Genomic DNA, 22182 nt, shown 5'->3' on the forward strand with positions numbered 1-22182 from the left:
ATGATGTAATTTTTCTAGATATTAAAGAAATTCGGAAGATAGAGTTATGAATGCCTGCAGCTATTCTTTATCCTTTTTGTTAGCAGGAAAAAATCTGGAAACAGTAAGAAGTGGCTACATTCTTTAGTGAAAGTGACACTATTATGGAACTTTTCTATTGGAAAAAACTCTCCTGTTCTTTTATATCAAAATCCCTTTAACTGATTTTATGACCATCACTGCAGAAATATGTGGTTGCTATGAACATGAAATAAGTCAGGAGGCTAATTTGTTTACATTCAAATTTGCCTTTTGCTTTCTAATTCTGCAAAGGCAGTTGATGTCTTCAAGATTTAAGGATTTTGTTTTTAACATGAAGTTCTACTAAACTGGTCCTTAAATTTATAAACCTTACCTTATTCTCTCCAGAGAGTCTTCAGGACTACATTGAACTACATTGAGCTCTCCAACAATGAAGGTTTCCTGCTGGTGAAGTTATTTTGAGGAGCTTGGCAAAAACTGCTTTAAAAATGCAATTTTTAAAGCAGTTTTTGCCAAGCTCCTCAGAATAATAAACACCATCTGATCATGAGTAAAGGTGCTTGCCAGGTAACTGAGTTACTCTAAACTACCCCATGTGAGGCCAAAGCTGACTGCAGTGTCACATCCCTCTCGATGAACACCAGCACACAGAAAACTGTTGTTACTGTTATTGACTGATAATAATCATCAATTCACTTGTAAGAAAATATCTTGGAGCCCACCAGAATGTGAACTTACTCTTCCTGCTGTCATATATTTGATAACAGATGTTTCTCTAAATAGCTCTGAAATGTAATCACACATATAGAGCTTCCCAGGGAGCTGCTGTAATTTAACCACTAGAGCTTTTCTAAACATCGTGTGCACAGAGGAAATGCATTTGGCTGTAGGCACTCACAAGGCATACTGTTCCTGCTGCATGGTTTTGCTGTTCCAGATTAGATGGGGTTAAAGGCACCAGAGTTCAAAATCCATCTGGGATCCTGTGGCAAGCCTAATAGTGAGACTCTGGCATGACCATCAGCATTAACCAGCAGCTGATTATGCATTAGTATACTAATTAAATATTTTTATTTATTATTTTTGAGACTTGGTAGTTGACAGATATACTGATTTCATCTCAAACTATGACTACATCTGGTTTACTCTGTTCTGTTTTGAATAGGACAAACCCTGCTGTCCATTGAATAAAGAGGCAGTGATTCATTTTCAATAAGAATATATGCCCACTTGACCACAGTCGGTTTTTGTCTTAAAAACCATAGGTTTTCATAGATGCCTTCATTCCTGCAAAGGTCTTGTTGGTGGGTTGTTTCCCAGTCTTTGCCTAGCCCGTGGTATTGTCTTCTATAGGAGCTGCTCACGTGCTGTGAGGAAGGAAAGGGGGAGATAAAGGATGGTCTGGAGGTGATGCTCAGCGTGCCCAAGCGAGCCAATGATGCCATGCACCTCAGCATGCTTGAAGGTAAAGGACTCTCCTTGTCCCTGGAGTGCATTGGTTGGATTTCTACTGTCGCTGTTGCTAAATTGATTTCCCTAGCCCTAAAAATCTTGGCTTCATGCCTCTATGTTTAGGTATAGTTAAGAGTTCAGATGTGAATGTCTTCTTCCTTAAAGAGTTGGTTTCATTGCTTTTCTTAAGGGCCATGTAAAATGCTTCTATTTTGTTGAAGTCCTTTTCTCATCCCTTAACTGGAAAAGGGCCCCTTCACTATAGTAGCACTTTATGTCACTTACCTTAGATTGCCTCCTCTCCTGTTGGATGGATGGGTGGGTGGGTGGATGGATGGATGGAGTCCCAAGTCTTTAAAATCCTTAAAAGAGCTGTTGCCTCCCCATCTCCATATCCACTGCCTCACCTGCTGCAGCCTTGAACATAAAGGGTACCAGATACCTGCGTATGCAGGTGAATTTGGTGTATAACATGGTCTAGAGAAAATTAGGTAAATGTGTTTTAAAATTATTGTAGTAATTATAATTTCCATGAATTCTTTTGCTTAAGAAAGCTGTTTCTTTGTTGCAAGCTTAACTCTTATTATCAGGTTATGCGGAATTATTTACAGGAAATAATCCTGACCCAAATGCTTTTGCTGGCCTGTGGCATTTTCACCGGTAACATTGAGCAATATATGAGTTAGAGATAGCTGCTGCTGAGTGTAATGGACACTCAAAACTCAGAGGCCAAGCAAGAGTGATTTTTCTTTCTGTGATGTAAAATGCTGAGGTGATTTGTTAGCTCTTACCGACTTTATCAAGGACTCAGAGTGGCTGTATTCTGGCTAGTTTCTCTCTATCCTATGTGTTGTCCTGGTTGACTCGGTCCAGGGTGTTTCAAGACCATCTTGGAGGATGTGGGGAGGGAGGACAGGGAGGGAACCCCTGGACAGGCAGACCACAGCTGTAGGCACTCCTTGTCTGGCTGCTCTTAACTGTGCAGGGGGCTGGGGAGTGGGGCGGCCCTGTAGGGAGCTTCTGCCATTAGACAAGAAGCAGGGAGTGGAAGAAGGGAGGTAGCGAGCAGCCCCTGCCCCAGGTATTGCTTTGCTAAGCCCTGGTAGCTTAGCATCCAGGTGATAAAGGAGCCACTTGGTGCAGAGAGGAGCCACTGCTAAGGCCCACGTGGCCGAGGGTGACTGATTCACACATAGAACGCTACATTCACAGGAGGGAGGATCCCAAGGACAGGCAGCCAGGATGTCTCCAAGACGAAGAAGAGCAGAGCAGAGCAGGGCCTGGAGGAAGGCCAAGACTTGAGCAGAATGTCAGGGAAGGGCGTGCTGGGCCGAGGACATGGAGTGGAGAGAGTCAAGAGTCAAGAGCCAAGAGCCAAGAGCCAAGAGCCAGGCTTGGACGGGGATGGGGCTTAGAGGAGAGTCAGGAACCATCGTGGGGGTGGAAGGAGGAGAGGTGGGAGAGGTTTCCGCGGCAGAGCACTGGGAGGGAAGGCGTGAGGAGGGAGCTAAACCAGCCCTCCAGAGCTGGGAATGCCACCCAGAGGGAAACCACTTAAAGATTCAGCAGTGGGCAGTCACTGCGTTGTTTTTTGTTTTGTTTTGTTTTGTTTTGTTGACAAGGGAAGATACTTGCAAAGTGGTGTTTTAGGAAGAATTATTCTTTGTAGGATGGATCAGTGGTGGGGAGACTGGAGTCGGGTTCAGATGGGAAACTCTAATCTGAGGTCTAACTGATGGGCATTTTACAAATGTTGAGACAGTAATAATGCTTTCTTGTGCATCTTTTTTTATTATTATTATTAAATTGATTGTCTTTCTTTCGTGTTGTAGGATTTGATGAAAACATTGAGTCTCAGGGAGAACTCATCCTGCAGGAATCCTTCCAAGTGTGGGACCCAAAAACCTTAATTCGGAAGGGTCGAGAACGGCATCTCTTTCTTTTTGAAATGTCCTTAGTATTTAGTAAAGAAGTGAAAGATTCCAGTGGGAGAAGCAAGTACCTTTACAAAAGCAAATTGTTTGTAAGTACAGATGTTCAGACTTGTAAGTCTACAGGTAGCGCAATTGCAGCCTTTTTGTAGGAAGAAAAAATTGTTTGTTGTCTTGAGTTTAACGTCTCCAACTATCCTAAAATGTGAGTCTGAATTGTGAAGCATTTTCATCTCCCTCAGTGAAGTTCTCCAGCACCCCTGAGGCCACTAGAGGGTGCTCTGGAGTTTCATAGACTTTGGAAATTTGTCCTTTCCAAATCCCTTAGCATCTGACTACAGGATAAGAAAACGTTTTATAAGAGAATTTAAATCGTTTATCTCCTTTGTGCTTTAACTAGATTTATAAATAAGTTGATTATATCAGACTATGATTAATTAAGCTCTCATATCATCGTAATTGATTTTTCATCCATAAATATCGGTATATATTCAAACAGTCTAACTGGGTGGCTCACTGTAGATTCTTAGTGATGAGCTTTGCTTTTGGGGGGGATTCTAAAAATAAACTTATGAAAAATAAATGCACACATATTTATGGGTTTTTTTATCATAGCAAAATGCCATTATTAGAGAAAGTGTATGTCAGCAAAAATACAGTTTGAAAGATCCTCCGCCCCATTTATGTAGAGATAGCTGCCCTTGAGTGCTTGGCAGATCCAGTGCTGCATTGTCATTCTTATTTAACCTGTCAGTGTTCTTTCTGGCAAGAGAAACATACTTGGTGCCATTTTGTTAATACTAGCCAGCCCATCCAGCCTCTCTATAAAACCACACAACCACTCACAGGAAACCCTGAGTCTAGCAGAGTCCTCTGCTGTACTTCCATCATCCCTTAGTGGGCCGTCTCTCAGGGCTTTCAATGCAGGATAGCTGGGCAGGGTCCAGTGAGACTAAGAAGAAATCACCATCCAAAAAAGAATAGAAAATGCCATCAAATTGAGTTTCTTTATGACAGATCTCTTGTAAATATTGGTAGATGTTTAGAATTTGGACAACTAATACATTATACTTTTTTTTTTTTTTTTTTTTTTTGTGCGGCTGGTCGGCACCGGCATCTGAACTCATGACCTTGGTGTTATAAGGCTGGACTCTAACCAACTGCGCTAACCGCCCCCCCCCGTGCATTATACATTTTTATGATATCCATATATTAATCAAACTCCCAGAGTAATAAAATACCCCCAAGTATAGTTATCATCTTAATCTGTAATTTGCAGGTTGGAACTAATGGTTTTCATTCCATTTTCTTTGGCTTACATCCTGTTTGAGATTGTATTTTGGATCACAGTTTGCCTTACATCATTTTAGGTCACATTCTGACTAGAAAGAAAAATGCAACATTGCTGGCTAGTAATTTCACTAGCTGATTTTAATCTGCCCTCAGAGACCAAGCTAGTCTGTTTTAGGAGCCGATACATCTTCACTTAGTTTATCTTTTAAAAGTTAAGATTCCCTCAGAGGCCACCTCTGGAGCTCTGGATTATGAATCACTTCCTTTGCTTAAGGGAGAATGCATGCAGGGCAAACCTGATTGTGGAGAAGGGGCTGAGATATCGGCCTTCAACTGCTCGCTTCCATGTTTTGCATATATTAGAGCAATTTTGTCTCTTAGCCCTTAAAACTATTGATAACGAAATTGGAAAATAATTCAGCTGTTAAAACATCCTTTGCCTTCTGTGAAGATATGTCATTAATGCTGAAAATTCATGGTGGCAGCTGTTTTGGAACTGGGAAATAATCATTTTCTTATTTATAAGGTTAAAAATAGCCAACTTTTGATTTTCCAGATAGTGGGATTTTCAGATCTTTTGGTTTTCTTCCTTTGGACTTTTTACTTGTTGACTGCATTGGGGTCTCCAGCAGAGACGCTCAGAGGAAGTGCAAGATAATTAATCATTATGAGTATAGCCTAAGAACAAATTTCCTCATTTTACCTAAAATGAGATCTAAGATTACCATTATAAAGGAACTATGTTATAAGCTAGTATGACCACACATAACCAAAAACTGTTTTCTTGGTCTCTTTTCTACATCCTGCCTAATTATATAACCATCTTTTTATCCAGACCTCAGAGTTGGGTGTCACAGAACACGTTGAAGGAGATCCTTGCAAATTTGCACTGTGGGTAGGGAGGACACCCACTTCGGATAATAAAATTGTCCTTAAGGTACGTTCATTTGAAACTGGGGAATGTGCTCTGTGAAAAGTTTATCATGGCTATCTATCCTTTTTTTTTTACCCCATTGTTGAAACATACTGGTTTTCATATCATTGTATTTGTCCTTTTTGTGTTCTGTTGGGATTGGTGACTGCCACAAAAAGAATAGTGTAATAAATTCAGTTTGGTATTCTGGTAATGAAATAACTCGAGCTAAACTTTTTGCTTGCCTCCTAAAAGAGCAATGAAGAAAGTTCTATTTAAACTTCTCCCATTCTTCCAGTCTTAGAAAGAATTGGTTGATTCTGTAAGAGACGTAGGAAGCTGGGGTATGGGAGGAATGACATACAGACCAACAACTCTCATTGCACACTTGACCTTGAGTTTCTGAAAGAAAAAGGCACCTGGTGTGTTCCTGAGGGCTTTGACAGGAAGTCGAGGCTGAATATGCTAGGGGTCTTCAAGGGGTCCTCAGCTCTTTGGCTTTCTAGTTTGGGGACAGAGGAAAAAGAGGGATGGTTATCAGTGATAGGGTCTGATACTGTTATGTTTTAAACTTCACTAACACTAGGGGTGCCTTTGGGTATACAGTCTTTGAGGGAGGAAAATAATCTTTGAATATTTGATTTGATCTCTGTTTTGACTATACTAACCTCTCCTAGGAATGGCCCAGAGCTATAAGCATGTCCTATGCCCTTCCTTCCTTCTATGTTTGGAAAAATACAGATGGAACTGTCTTTTTGAGTTGTCTGGAAAGACCATAAGTGGTTTCAGGATGTTTAGGGAAGATTCGCTGAAGATTGTAGAATATTGGGAGATGAGCCAAAAGCATAACGGGATTCTGGTGTGTGAATTTGCCTGTCAGCTATTGTGTCCCTTGCACACCTTTTAATCTCTCCTCCATGTTTGCTCATTTAGAGGCTGTGTTTAGTGAATACTGACTGTGGAAGCCATTCTGTTCTTAAGGACTTTATTCACATGTAAACAACTTTTGCAGTGAATATATGACTACCAACCCACTGTGTTCTTGTTAGTACTGACGTAAACCCTGTAAAATGTAAATTGCACTGACAGCTAAATTTTAGATAACTGAATTTTTCTAAGGTATAAACTTTTTAAAGTATACTCAAGACCTTAACACTCAAGACCAAATATAAAGTATTTATCCAGATAAGCTGCCGTGGCAGATGCCAAAAGATGCTTCTAGGAAATACTGCCAGATATTTTAGTCAGATATGGACTGCTTTCATTTAGGACATAATAAAACGCTCATGATACAATTAAAGAATAAGACTTCCCCTGCAGGCTTTACCAGATGAAAGTTTTCTAGAGAATTTCGTAATATCTTTCTGACTTCCAAGGAAGGACTACAGGGAATGATATTCTTACTAATTTCAGAGATTTCTCTGTGGTGATTGTGGTTATAGTGGAGGTGGTGGTGATGGTGTAGATGGTGATGGTAATTCTGATGTAGATGGAGGGGGTGGTGTGTAGACTTTTGTGGTAGTGGCAGTATAGATGACAGGGGTGTTGGTATAAGTGGTGATGATGGTGTAGGTGATGGTGTAGATGTTGGTGGCAGTGAGGGTGCAGGTGGTAAGGGTGTAGATGGTGGTGTGTAGATTTTGGTGGTAGTGGTGGTATAGATTGTAGGGGTGTTGGTGTAGGTAGTGATGAGGGTATAATGGTATAGGTGATGGTGTAGATGTTGGTGGCAGTGAGGGTGTAGGTGGTGGTGGTGCAGGTATAGATGGTGGTGTAGACAGAGGTGGTGGCCATGAGGGTGTGTAGGTGGTGGTGGTGTGGGTATCAAAGGTGTAGATGGTGGTGTGCTGGTGACCGTGGTGGAGGAGGTGGTGGCAGTGATGGTGATGGCCACCACCAATAGCTGTGAGACACGTTTTGGTCTTTTATACTTTTATCATCTGGAAAGGAGAATTTTATTTCTACATCCTTACTTAAACACATTGAGAGTACCAGCAGTATGAAACACATTATTCCCTTCTCTTAGCCAAGTGGGACCTTTTACTTAGTACCTTAGCTAAGTTACCTTTCTCTTACTATTTCTGAAAAATTGGCACCTTTTTTCCCTGCTTACTATAAGTTTAGGAGGAGAATTGTTTCCATCAATGTAATAATGGTCAGTTTACATGAGAATTTATTTATTTCTGAACCATATTAACAGTTTTCCTCAGTTATTTGCTGATTATTCTTTCTCATATACTTCTCTTGGTTTAACCCCCTACATATTTGTATCAGGCCCTTAAATTCCAGGAGATCTGTGGTTTTCACGTGCTTCACACATTAACCCCTGTTCCCTGTCACCCTGCCTGCCTCCTGCCCCGGAAGTCACTGGTTGGGCTCCTCCTGCCATCAGGTCTGGGAAGAGGGAGCAGGAGGCTAACTGTATCTGTATTTATTTCCCTATTACCACCTCTAAATAACTTTAAAGACATGTCCTCCAGTTAAATCATAAAGAGGATTTTCAAGTTTAATTCGCTTTCCCAACGTGGGCTTTGATTTCCTGTTTTCAAAAGCAAGGTACACAGTGAGAAATGCTGGGTTCTCCTCCTTTCATGATCTCATCTAGGATCCCACTGACAATTATTCTAATCATTTACTGGGAATGATGCTTATGTCATAGGAGGTTGATGTTTTCAGTAAGGAAATTAGAAAACTATTACTAAGGCCCAGAACATGTAAAAAGGAAAAAAAAAGAAACACCTCCTTTAAGACAGAATGGGAAAAAAATCTGGAAAAAGTGACGCTACATGTGTTCATTCAACAGATGCTTATTTTGTACAGTCAGCCCTCCGTATCCTCAGGAGTGGATTCAACCATCTGAAGGCCAAAAACATTTGGGGATAAAAACCAAAAATAACAATATTGTACAAAAAAAAATACAAATTTTAGAAATACAGCATGACAAGTATCTATGTAGCATTGATATGGCGTTAGTTATTGCAAGTAATCTAGAGATAATGTAAAGTATATGGGAGGATGTGCACAGGTTATATGCAAATACTATGCCATTTTATATCAGGGACTCGAGGGTCCTCAGATTTTGGTGGTCTCGGGAATCCTAGAACCAATCCCTCAAGGATTCTGAGGGACAACTGTGCCTACTCTCTGTCATTTTCGAGAACATTTCTCCAAAGTTGAAATGGAGTTGAGATGAATCTGCCATAGGTGATTGGCAGTTGGTGACCTTGTGACTTTGGGCACATTTTTTAATGTGTGTCCATGCGTCTGCTCCTCATTTATAAAAGAAGGATAACAGAGGCCCTGCTTTGTCAAGTCCTGGTGGAGCGAGTGAGACATTGCGCTTGGTACACTCATGGCACCTGGGCAGGTGGTCACAGCTGTTGCCGCTGTTCTGTGAGCCCATTGGGTGAGGCAGCAAGATTGTAGGGATTGGTTCAGTTCCTGCTGACAGTTTGCTAGCCACTGACCAGTGCCTGGTCCCTGCCTGAACAGCCTCAGAGACATTTTGGTTTTGAGGGTAGCTGTGTTTTCATATTTACCCGGGGCTGCTTAAAAGGTCTTAGGGCTGGAGAATGTCAGTTATTAGAAAAGTCAGAGATCTGAAATAACATACATGCTGTAAAATGAAAATGGTTTTGATGAAAAAATATTTAGTCATTTGGTGGCAAATTAAACAAAGGATATGGCTGCTTTTCGGCTGAATAGGTAATAGGGGAGAACTGAGTGTGGTTAGTGCAGGTTCTGGGAAGGGCCCCTTCTGTATCCTGAGTGATTCTGACACCTTGTCAAGGCTTCCAGTATAGAGAACAAACAGGACTGGATAAAGCACATCCGCGAGGTGATACAGGAGAGGACCGTCCACCTGAAAGGAGCCCTGAAGGAGCCCATCCACATCCCCAAAACAGCCCCGGCCACAAGACAGAAGGGGCGGAGGTGAGTGCTCGGGGACAAGGCAGTGTTAACTTACCATTTTTCAAAAATGATTTTTCTCAAACATTTTGAGGAATATGTTTTTTAAAATACCGTTTGTGTATAACATCATTCTTAGTAATGAAGCCACTTTGTCAAGACGAGAACCTCTGTTATCTGAAAGTAAATGCAGGACCGTGCAATCCCTCATCACTTTCCCTCTCCTGCCCCAAGTATTACTCAGCACGCACATGGAAATCATGCATGTGACATTTTTGTTTTCTCGTTTCTAAAATGGAAATAACCCTATCAACTATATTATATAGTGGTGAGAATTCTGGGAATATGTTAGACACTTAGCACCGGGCCTAGCCAAAAACGTGTGCTCAATGAAGAGTGATTTACCATTGTTAATGTAATAGCGGTGGCGGGCAATCACGCAGACGGGTATGCCCCTCTTCACAAATCTCTTATCTCTCCAGTGACTGGTAGATGATCTTTACCAGGCCCGCAATGTCAGGAATTAAAAGTTGTTTGTACTACCAGGGATGGAGAGGATCTGGACAGCCAAGGGGATGGTAGCAGCCAGCCCGATACAATTTCCATCGCCTCTCGGACATCTCAGAACACACTGGACAGCGATAAGGTAAGCTGCCACCAGAACTTTCTGTGGCTAGTCTCTGGCTGAAGCAGCCTCTTTCTGTCTATAAGTGACAGCTTGTCAACATTTTCAAATAGTTGGTGTGCACAAGAGTGGTGGCAGGACCTGTGCAAGGGCAGAGACTTTAAGGGGTCAGGGTGAGAAGACTTGAACCCTAAGGATTCAAGAGAAATCTCAGCTCTCTGTTCTGCCCTTCGCAGTGCAGTTACACGGTTGTCTATCCGGACGGTCGAGGGCAGTGTACTTAAGTTTTTAAATTTTATTGTTAAGCATTAGAAGCTATCATTTAAAATAAAATCCCACACAGAACCAGTATATAAAAGTGGAGCTGCTCTGACTGAAGCAGAGGCACTAGCATCTGCTGTGGTGGCCCTGGGGTGTCTTCTCAGAGCACAGAAAATGTGCCCTGGAATTGGCCTGCAATGATGATGACCACTGGGAGGATAGACAGATCTGATTTTTATCAAAAAAAACCCCAAAACTAATACCTTCTTAAAAAGTAGCCTAGAGTATCCCATGATTTTGTCTCAATAGAATCCAAAAATCCTACAAAATGAATTGACAGTAGAATTTGGGATCCTGAGTTTATGTGATAGACAAAAGACCAAAGAAGTCCTCTGTCGAAGCTGATGGAGAACATTTATCTCATTGGAGCCTTCTGTTCTGTTCTGTTTGTAGAAGCATAGGTCAAATTCTTTTCTAAAAGATTGACAATACATAGGGGTTATATTTTAATCACCATCAGTTCAGACAGAACTCCCAAGTGTCTCACTCTCCGGTGTGAGCTGTACTCTGTCACACTGGCCTTAGTCCTTGCCATGAGACATCGACGGCTCCTGCGCCAGCATTTCCACTCCCCTGCGTTCGAGGAAAGGACAATGTCCTGGCCTTGCCATCCCAGGCAAGTGATGCCCTCGGAGGACAGAGTCCAGTATGTGGGGGGTTATTTCAGATGGCACCTTATCGTCCCAGTCTTTGGCCTTTCCCCACTTGGTTTTGCAGAAGAATTCATGGTATTTAATGTTATAGTTTGCAGGACAGAAGTAAGATTTCAAATATTTCTCTGCTATAATGATTTCATTTACAAAATCCTTCTAGTTTGAGTAATTTAGTTTTAGTGTTTTTTTTATTTTACTTTTTGAGTTCACTAAATAATAAGTCCTAGAACTTAGAGTGCTTAGGATAACAGGACTGGAGAATAGAGAGAACCTCTCATTTTGTTTTGTTCACAGCCCTGTGTATTAGCACTCAGCAGATATTTCTTGCCAATGGTAATAAGAAATAAGATAAATGACATGTCCAGGCATTTGGTGCCTAATAGCATTTCTCCCTGAGGCCCCACCGCATAGCTGTTTCGCTTGAAAAATTAAAGTTTGAACTCGGAAACATTTTGTTTTTTAAAAAAACTAACCAAGGTGATTAAATTATACTAGTCAGTTTATATGAGTTGCCTCCTGAAAGAAAAGTCAGAAATAATGTTGTTCAAGTGTGAGGGGTTTGACGCCTCCACACAGGCTTTCACAGAAAGCCTCACCCCTGAAATTCATCACCGTCACCCCTGAAATTCAGCCTGGTGCCCTGCAGCGTGTAGCTAGCTGGGATTCATGGGCAGCTTCACGGCTTCCACAGAAGTAAGGCTCTAGCCAGGAGCTTAGGAGTAGGGGAGCTTGCATGGCTTCAAATCTGCTACAGCATAAACAGGGTTTGCATGAACTTAGAATACAGAAATGCTGTTTGTATCCAATGAGAGAATAAGGATAAGTCACTAACAGAAAAATACAGGTTTGTAGCAATGAATCATTTCACCCTGGGAGTCTACTGGGATATTAGAATTTTAAAAGAACTGCCTGTTAAATATTATATCGCTGAAGATAGTCACCAGTTTCTGTCTACCTCATCTAATGGGTTGTCTCTAAACGTCATTCCTGAGCTCAGAAATCCCTGAAGGGTCACTTCTGCCAGTTCTGCCTCCTCCACCCAGGCTCTGGAGAAGTGGGATCCATTTCCTTTAAAACCCCTCGCTGAGACCTAGGTCTTTAATAGGCTCTAAAGAACAAAAATGGGATGAAATGTCCTCCCACGATAATAGAACTGCAGCAATGATCTTCAGTTCTTGGAATCTGCATTTGGGGTTAGAATAAATACTGCATGAGACTAAAGATTAGTCAAAATTTGGAGTTTGGAGCAACATGCCCATTAGGCCTTAGAAAAAAGGAGCGTGTTGCTGTGGTACCTGTGCCTGCAACTTTTGTGTTTTCTGCTTTTGAAAAGTTTTCTTTTGGCCATCTCCCTTTTTATGCTTCTCTGGTAGAACATTTCATGGTCAGTAAGTGATTCAAGGAAATACAGTTTGAAAATTAGGGAACTACATCCTTTCCTGAGTCGGTTTGTAAAATGCACTGTTTGTCTAACTAGGCTTAACCAGCAATCTCCTTATCTACATTGACAATAACTTTTCTTATGTCTCAAACTTCTTTCCACCTTACATATTTCAAGTTTAAGCAGCCCCTGGTGACATGGGCAGATGGATCTGGCAAGGGAAATTATTTAACGACATTCTGCCTGTTTGACTTGATTTATGATGTCTGTTATGAGTTAGTTGTTATCGTGGAATTTGGTTCCATTTCAGAAACTGGGTGGGGGGATGTTTTTGACTGGGCCTCTTGGAGAATTCTTAAGGAAAAAGTTATCTGCCAGAGCTGTTAGTAATTCTCTGATGAGGCACACAAGGCTTGGGAAAGAGTCTGTGAAGGGAAGGGCTTCGGAAACCCCCTCTTCCTAGGGAGCACTGTGAACAGAGACCTAGGCAGACACAGCCACAGGCCCCACGAGCACATTTCCTTCTTTGAAAACATCAGTTGTGAAACATGCCATTTCTTTGTTCCAGAAGTGAATTCAGCACCAATTCTTGCTGATATTCATGGCGCTTAGGCTGATAAAAATGATCTTATGAAAATATAATTTGGGTTCCAAAGAAATCAGATGCTTTCCAGATTCTTATCTGATCTGTCCTGAGCACATCTCCCTGAGGTAGGGAGGAGAGGGCTGAACCAGCCCTCGGGGCATTAAGGAGAGCCAGGGTTGCTCAGCCGCCCAGCAGCAAATCTAAAGCCAGACCGGGAATGTGGGCGTAACCATCTGTCATTTTCTAGACCTTATTATTTCACACTAGAACTGAATTTGGATATTAAAGAAGCATTTTTAAAAACTTTTTCCCCACTCTCTGCCTTATTAGTCTGTGATTTATATCATTTAACTAAAGTTTATATTATGAAGAAAATAGAAAGTGTGGGAACCAAACTGTAATGTACAAAACAAAGCATCTTGAGGCCACTATGGAAAAATTGCCACAGCAAGGTGAGGTATCCTGTGGAAAAGCTGGCCCAAGCCAGCAGGTTGTGAGCTGTCTTTGGGATCTAAGGCAATGCAGTTCTTATTTTTAATGAGTGAAAAATTCAGTTGAGACCAGTGCTTCACATGAACCCCCCCAAGCTTATAACACGAATATATGAATCTAAATATTTTAAAAAGTGAGTGGTTTCAGTTACACTTAAAAAAATTCTTTCTAGTTGTACATGTTTATGGGGTATAATATATTGTTTCCATACATGCAAATATTGTATAGTGATCCCATCAGGTAGTTGGCACATCTGTCATCTAAACATTTATCATTTCTTTATGGTGTAATGTTCAAGATCCTGTTTTCTGGCTATTTTTGAAATATACACTACAATATTATTAGCTACAATTACCCTAGAACACCAGAACTTATTCTTCATATCCAGCTGTAACTTTGTTTCTGTTGACCAACTTCTCCCCCTGCCCAGGCATCTGGTAACCACCATTCTACTCTCTACTTCTATGAGAACTGGTTTTTTTTAGTTTTCGCATGAGTGAGATCATGCAGTATTTGTCTTCCTGCACCTGGCTTCACTTAACATAATTGTCTCCAGTTCCCTCCATGTTGCTGCAAATGACAGGATTTCGTTCTGTTTTATAGCTGAATAGTATTCCATTGTATGGATACCACAGTTTTTTATCCATTCATCTGTTGATGGACATTTAGGTTGATTCCATCCCGTGCCTATTGTGAATAGTGCTGCAGTGAACATAGGAGTGCAGGTATCATTTTGATATATTGACTTCATTTCCTTTGGATATATACCTGGTAGCTTAATTGCTGGATCATGAGGTTATGCTATGTTTTGTTTTTTGAGGAGCCTCCATACTGTTTTCCATAATGGCTGTACTAATTTACAGTCCCACCAACAATATACAAGAGTTCCCTTTTCTCTACATCCTCACCAGCATTTGTTGTTTTCTGTCTTTTTGATACTAGCCAGTCTAACTGAAGTGAGATGGTATCTCAATGTGGCTTTAATTTGCTTTTCCCTGATAATTTGTGATGCTGAGCACTTTTTCATATACATTTTTTCATTTTGCCATTTGGATGTCTTTTTTTAAATCAATTTTTGTTGGGGACAGAGTGTTGTTTCAATACATGCATATACTGGTAGAAAACATAGTTTTGTACCCATTATTCCTCTTTCAAGAAATGTCCATTCAGGTCTTTGGCCCATTTTTTAGTCCAATTATTTGGTGTTTTACTGGTGAGTGGTTTTAGTTTTTTATATACTTCAAAAAGTTCGTGGAAAAATAGAATTGAAAGATAGTATGAATACCCTGTATTCTATATATCGCTCCTTTTCAGATGCATAGTTTGCAAACACCTTCTCCCATTCTATACATTGTCTCTGCAGTTTGTTGATTGTTTCCTTTGCTGTGCAGAAGCTTTTTAGTTTGATGTAATCCCATTTTGTCTATTTTTTGCTTTTGTTGACTACGCCTTTGATTCTATGTAGTTTAAAAGGTCAATCAGCTTTTTCTGTCAAGTAACATTCTACACTAGAGGAACTTGGTTGGACTTATATAAATTGCAGAGTTGAGGCAGCATGCAAGCTAGTTAGTGCCAATACATCTTAAAATATGGCTTAATTTGCTGTCTTGAGAAAGGAAACGTATCTCTTTAACACTGTTCGCGTTCAGCCTTCTGAGGATGTGCTGCCTTCTTCCACACTGTCCCTTGGCACCTGGTGCAGAAGGCACTCTGCAGGCAGTGAGGGGAACCCTGGGCCGTGCTCCTCTTCCTCCTAAAGCTGCTCACAGAGGAGGCTGAGTATCTCCTCACCTGTTTAGAGCGCTGAGTTTCCCAGGACCTCCTGTAGGTTTGCCTCCACGTGGGCACAAAATAGAGTCATTGAGGTCAGAAGCCTTTCTGCAGGAAGGTGCATGGGTTTAATCTCCTCAAACAGAGCACTCCAGACCTCATTTGATCTTTCTCTGCTTGGAGTATATGTAGCAGTAACGTAGAGTGTATAACATGTCAAAGAGCAGATGGTTTAGAAGGAGGACACACTTACCTGCAGACCTCTGGCCCCTGAGCCTTAGCAGCTGGTGATCTTGGGCAAGTTACTTAACCTCTGTGCCTCAGTTTCCTCCTCTGTAATTGGGATTAATATTACTACTCACCTCATAGGGTTGTGAGCATTGAAGATGTGTAATGTACTTAGTACAGTGCCCAGTATGTACTGATCACCAGATAAATATTAGCTGTTTCCGTGTCTTCATGATAAAAGTGGCTTCCTCCTCCGCCCTCGCTGCTGGGCTGCTGACCTCCGCTGCTGCTGTTGCAGGTCACAGTCTATATTGGCCTCACTCTCCTCCATCTGGGCATTCATGGTCGCTGTGGATTTAGAAGTGAATTGTGCTCCCTAGGAGCTGGCAGCCATCCTAAGAATGTTCTCGGCTTTAGTGCCTGACCATTTGCATTTTGGTGGCTCAACAGCAAACACTGACTATGTACTGAACGGGCACAGTTATTGCAGAATACGGAGACTCATTTAAGTATTTTTCCAGCTATTCATCTTTCATCCTGCCGAATTAGCTGCATTGTGGTCACATGCAGATGCAGTGACCTCAGTATCCACAAGGTTGGTCCGTCCATTCACAGATGTCTATTGATCACCCACTGTGTGCCATCCCCAGGTAGGTGCTTAGGGCACAAGCATGAACAAGGAGACAAAACCCCCTGCTCCCGTGGCAAGCCCTGAGGGGATGGGCTCTGCAGGTTGTTTCCTTTTTTTTACTAGTCTTTGTTTTCCAAGTGACTGGGTTTTTGTAGTATTTTTCAAATAAGTTTTTTAAGTACTCTCATACAACCACAAAATGAATGTAGTCTTTGATAACTTTAGTTACCCAGTCAGAAAAACAAAATCTCCCAAAGCTAAAGTAGAAAACCTCAGTTCTAAGAAAAGACAGTTCTTTTAAAAAAAAACGATAAAGACTGGTTAGAAATGTAACAAAAGTGTTGATAAAAATAGTGGAGCAGTGCTTTTTAATGTAAAATTTTTACATTCACATGATCAAAGCTACTACTGAAGATGATGATACAGTTTTGATTCAGAGTTGAGACAGGTGGTTTATTTTCCTTGCCCCTCCTACCTGGTGAGGTGCCTGTTAGCTGGTTAATATTAGCCAGTTAATGGTTAGCTGGTTACAGTTAGTTTTTCAGTTTGGCATCTCTCCGTTAAAAGCTGAAAAGAGGCATTTTAAATTAAGTTTTCTGAATAAAAGACTGCTTTGGTCACTCAGGAAATGCAGCAGACAGGTTTCATAGGGTTTAATTGTCCTGAGGACCTGCTTGCTTCCCAGATCCTAGGGAATGCCATAAAAGCAAGGCAGGTGAATCAACTGTCCGCTTCTTCCCAGCAAGAAGGAGCGTCCCGTTTTCCACCGCACAGCCAACAAAGCTTCTCGCCAGCGCTCTGCCATACGGCCTGCAGCGCCTGTTCAGCGCATTCTGGCCTCTCATGCTATTAGTGAAAGTGAAGGGAAATAACATTGGTTCAGGGCAGCTTCTGCGGACCTCGGAGCCTGATACATGGGAGCTGTCCTCCCTCCAATCTACCCAACCTTGTGCATTTAAAATTTGCCTTTTAGTTGTATCTTTTAAATTCAACCTTTTTGTATCTAATATTCCATTGCAATTCAGGTATATAACACACTCAAGGAGGCCTTCTAAGATTTATTTTCATGGCAGGAAACCAATGTGCGATTGATCATGTCAGTAAAGAGTTAGAGGAATTAACATCCCCGAATACTGCACTCACTAATTCTTTTCTGGATTAAAAAGACTGTTGATTTTTGAAAAGGTTTTTTTCATAGATTTTTTTTGCCTTTTTTGTATTGTAGTAAAAAACACAATATAAAATTTACCATCTTAACTATTTTTAAGTTCTCACACCTTTCTTTTTGTACCCCCAGTGTGTGAGAGCCTACCACAGTTGTCCTCTTTTATACTTTTAAAGGAGTAGGTTTTAGTGAAAGCTTCTCCTTTGAACTTGGCCTTCTATAAACCAGCTTCTGAGTTGGTGTGAGTCTGGGGGGCCTGTTGTTTGGCTGCTGATACACCCCAGCTTCCATGAAGTTGCCCAGCAGAGATGCCTGGGCGGGTGAGAACCTGGGGCATAATAGCATTTATTTGGGGGATTGTTCTGGCTGCCCATGGTTGCCTTTTTTTGTAACTATTGCCAGTAATGGAGCTGTACTCTGTAATCCTTTTTAACCAAGTAATCATTTTTTGGTCTGCTCTCTGTGAAACCTCCATGAAACCACAAGGCCCTTTTGTGAGGTTTCTGAATGACTGAACTATATAGCAGGCTGTAGGATGTGACTATTCACAGGAGTGGATACTTTTTGTTCTTTAGGGCAAAATGCCTCTTATTAGACCACATTCCCCCTTTCTTTTTGAATTGCTGTCAGAAAATGACCAGATACCCACCTGCAGTCGATCTTTAACACAGTAGACCTTGGTGCTTGAGGCAGAATCGTTTGCAGGCAGCACTGCAGCATCCACCATGCCCTGGGTGGGACTTGCCCCAGAACGCATCTCGAGCGTGGTAATTCAAACCAGGTGTCTGCTGCTGTCTATCAAGAACTCTCCGTTCCTGTAACATAAAACGGCCTCATTATTCTACACCAGGGTTGGGGCTGCCCTGAGGAGCAAGGGAGGGCCATGACCAAGTTCACGGTGTGAGAAATTCCAGCGATGGGTCTGTCCTAGTTGCCTTCATCAACTGGGTTCAGGAAAGGCAATGATAGGACACGTTTTCTTCGGAAATCATAAAAAATAAAATTCTGTTCTGTGTGGCGATTATTACAGATTTACACGCCTGTGACCGGAGATGAGAACTTCATTCTTTTGGGTAAAGCACAGCAAGTTGTTTATTTTTCAGTCATTCTGGGGAGAATTCAGGCAAAGGGACCCTGGTTTGATTTTGCTAATTGTCCATGTGTCTGGGTCATTGGCGTTCCCCTGGTATCCCCTTTGGAGGGACATGGTGTGGTCTTGGAAGGAGGCAGATCACTGGTGGTGTCCATGGCCTGTGGTCCAATTAGGGCCATTTTATTGTCATGCTTATTAGTCAACACGTTAATTTTTCAGAGGTGAAAAGCTGAAAACATTTTTTAAATCTCACTTCTGATATGAATTTCAGAAGTGTTAATATGTGAGTCATAGAAATTGAGATTTTCATAGATTATAATCCTAAACTAAATGCATGTGGTACGCAGCCCATAAAATATACAAAAATGAAAAAGTTATTACAAAAACTTTCAAAAAATATGATTGGAAAAGAAAAGTGAATTTTTAAACTAGATAAATGAAATGGTAACTCTTTGAACATACAATGAAATTGGGTCGCTGGGGGTAGAAACTTCACTGGAAGGGAGTGCAACCTCCACCATACTTAATGATGTGCAGTATTTTAGCTGAGCTGTTTCTATTCAGGCATTTAATTCTTCTTCAGAGGAAGTAATGGTTTGCATTGCTTCCTCAACATAGTTATTACAAATCTTTTATAAACAAAGAAGTGTTGGGTTTTTTTATTAGCAATCATGGTTTTTTTCTACAAAAGAGATGTTTTGCAGCAGAAAGTTTAAAATATTCAAATGTGAACATTGAGACAGAAATCCACACACTTCTCTGGGCTAGAAAACATGCATTTAATCTTTTCCTTAATGATATGGTTCTTATCTTTTCTTATGGGAAAAGCCAATTGATTGATTAGGAGTTAAGGGGTTTTTTTAAATGATAATTTTAACACTGTTTGAAATATTATTCTGGTACTGGATTTTCCTAAGTTCTCAAGGCCTTTAAAAAGGAATTTTAACTTAGTGTATGATTCTTGGTCAGAGCAGGCTTGATTTTTATTTCTTAGGCTCTATCGAGTACACAGATGTTTCTAATCATTTTTGATTACTCTGTAAGGGGCTAAAAAAACCAGTGCCAGAAATAAAGTCTGGCTGATTCTCCTTCCCAGGCAGCCCCTCTCTCCTCTTCCCACCCTCCCCCCAGCGTCTGAGAGATTAATAAGACCCCGGGGAGCGGAGCAGGCGAGGGGCTGGCGCAGAGGCAGGGTTCTTCTCAGGGCCAGAGCGGGCTGCAGAGGAATGTCAGGAAAGCCGGTGGGTTGCGGGTGAAGCAGTGGGCAGGTCCGCAGGGGCCGTGGTGGGCTGGACCCTGTCAGGCCTGGGGACTGGTCCTGTTTTCCCTGCAACAGGAAGCGTCCCTCCCCTTTGTTACAGGGACTCACCACTTCCATAACGTGGGTCCTACGAGGAAAACTTTTCCAGGCTGGGCCTTTGACTTTCTAACATCAGCGTCTTTGATTGTTCACAGAGACGTGTATGACATTTAGGAGGAGGTTAAACATTTGTGAAGATTTTCTCTGTGGCCTTACAAAGATGATTCGTCTTGTCAACATTTGTGCTTCCTTGTGGAAGAGTTTTGTTATGTTTCTCTCTTTGTGGTCATCTAGTGGACATGTCTTTCTTACTCTACATCTGTAAACTTTCTCTTAAGACTATTCTCTTAAGAGGTAGACCCTTAGAACAGGAGGTAATCGACAGCACAAAGCAGGACTGAGGGCCTGCGGACAGTCTCAGCACAGCTGGGCGGCCCCACAGCATGGCTCAGGATGCAGGATTCCCAGTGCTCCTGGTGTGGATCTGTGCCCAGGGAACTTTCTGGAACGAGGCTGTTTCCCAGCCAGGCCATTCCTTCCTCCCACTCTTCCAAGACGGCTCCCTCCCGCTCACCACAGTCGACTTTGTCCCTAAACTGCTGCAACCCAGGGGCACTCTCTTCTACCCTTCTGGTTCGTCTGTCCCAGTGCCCTCAGGTGACAGTGAAAGACTGGGCATACTGCAGATTGAACAGGCACAGTTCCTGACATCACAGAGGAAAAACCATGTTTTGTTTCAGTTTTTCAAATGCAGTGCCTTCATTTTTAGAGCATATTTTATCATTTTAGACATATTTTATCATTTTCACCTCAGCAAATGTTTGACTACTTGCTGGGTACAAAGCACATGCAGGGCAGCCTGTAGGAGGAACTCTGCTGTTCAGCAGGTTTGTACGAGCCGTGTACCTGCCATTGTTGGCACTGGGTACATGTCTGCCTTCACGGTTGGGCATGGAGCACTCACAGAAGAGGGAGACAAGCCTGCTTTCTGGTGATGAGGGTGGGCACACACACATAACCCTCAACACGGCTCCTTTCAGAATTGAAGTGTGATTTGTTGAGAAACAACATGCTGAGGACGGTAGGTGGGGAGAGACTTCTAGGGATTTGATGGGGAGCTTAGAACAGATAAACTGGGGAAGTGGGGCTCTAAGCAAAAGGGATCGATTGCATGGGCCACGTACAGGCAGGATTCATCTTAGAAGTGGGGATGGGCACTTCTGGCTGTAAAGCCTGTGAGCCTGGGAAAACAGTGGGGACCCAACTGTAGAGACCTAGAGTGCTCTGCTAAGAAATTTGTGCCTAAGGTTTTTGAATAGGAGGAAGGCCTGTTTGAATCAGAGAATTCGTGTTTTGAAAAGGTCACCCCGACAGCGGTGTTAAGATGGAAGGAGAGCTTGGAGTTCATCAGGTGGGCCATTGCAGAAATGGGAATGAAGCGATTGGCGTGGGTCGCAGAGGAAGGCAGTGATGAGAAAGCCACCCCAATGTCTACTTGACAGTGGGGCTTGGGGGGGGAACTGAGGGAGGGGGGCAGGAAGTGAAATTTTTTTGGCCTGGGAGACTTGGTGATAGTTTCCCAAAAGGCAACACCAGAAGAGAAGCCGATTGGGAGGTGGGGGGCCTCACATATCATGTCCTGGACCCCTACCTTGGAGGGATAGGGAGACAGGCCACATTGCCCAGCAGGAGTTGGAATCATGGGTCTGCTGGCTGGGACACATGGCTTGGGAGGGTGTGGTTGGAGAGCCCACAACGGGGACACGTGGCTTGGGAGAGCATGGTGGAAGAGCCAACACAGGGGGACAGTGGGGAAACAGAGATGGAACCTGGGGACAGTCCAGAGATGGGGAGCTGGTCACAAGATCCTTAGGTAGCAGAGACGTTAGTGAGTATCTGAGCCCTGTCCCCAAGGGGCTCACAGTCTACGGGGAAGACACTCCAGGGCACAGGCCATATAAGGCGAACAGTAATGAGAAGGCCAAGCACCTGTTTTACAGAGACCATGGAGCGTGTGTCTTTATGGAGTCCATGGATGTGCTTTGAAGGACCTAAGAATTAGTCGAGTTTCAATAGGCAGAAAATGGGTGTGAGGTTAGTGAAAGGAGAGAAGGAGGGAAACAAGTTTCATGTGAAGGAAGGTGCAAGCGGATGTGGGAAGGCCAGGATATGTGTGGTGTGTGGGGAACAAGCCGGTGTTGGGAGCACGTGTGGCACGGCATGTTGGAGCGTGGTGTGGGAGGAGATCCTGGAAGGAGGCTGAGGTCAGATGGCAGAGGCTCGGGAGTGGCACATCATGGAGAGTCTTGGCGGAACAGGAGGGAGCTGTGCGGGGACTCTGCACAGGGAAAGGTGTGTTGTGACCTGGGCTCCAGGGTGACTGGCTGCTGCCCTGTCATCTCATGCCCACTCGCGGGG

At 42.5% G+C, this 22182-nt stretch overlaps 1 protein-coding gene across 1 annotated transcript in view; it reads left to right on the forward strand.

The window, feature by feature from the left end:
• Nucleotides 1-22182, forward strand: part of TRIO (trio Rho guanine nucleotide exchange factor) — a 335145-nt gene that overhangs the window by 234231 nt on the left and 78732 nt on the right. Inside the window, exons 29-33 of the mRNA XM_063086904.1 lie at nucleotides 1375-1486; nucleotides 3306-3496; nucleotides 5533-5634; nucleotides 9401-9543; nucleotides 10066-10165. Coding sequence (XP_062942974.1) covers nucleotides 1375-1486; nucleotides 3306-3496; nucleotides 5533-5634; nucleotides 9401-9543; nucleotides 10066-10165 — 648 coding nt within the window. The remainder of the gene's footprint in view (nucleotides 1-1374; nucleotides 1487-3305; nucleotides 3497-5532; nucleotides 5635-9400; nucleotides 9544-10065; nucleotides 10166-22182) is intronic.

Source organism: Cynocephalus volans, chromosome 2 (assembly GCF_027409185.1).
Source record: "Cynocephalus volans isolate mCynVol1 chromosome 2, mCynVol1.pri, whole genome shotgun sequence".
In the NCBI taxonomy this organism is placed as follows: domain Eukaryota; kingdom Metazoa; phylum Chordata; class Mammalia; order Dermoptera; family Cynocephalidae; genus Cynocephalus; species Cynocephalus volans.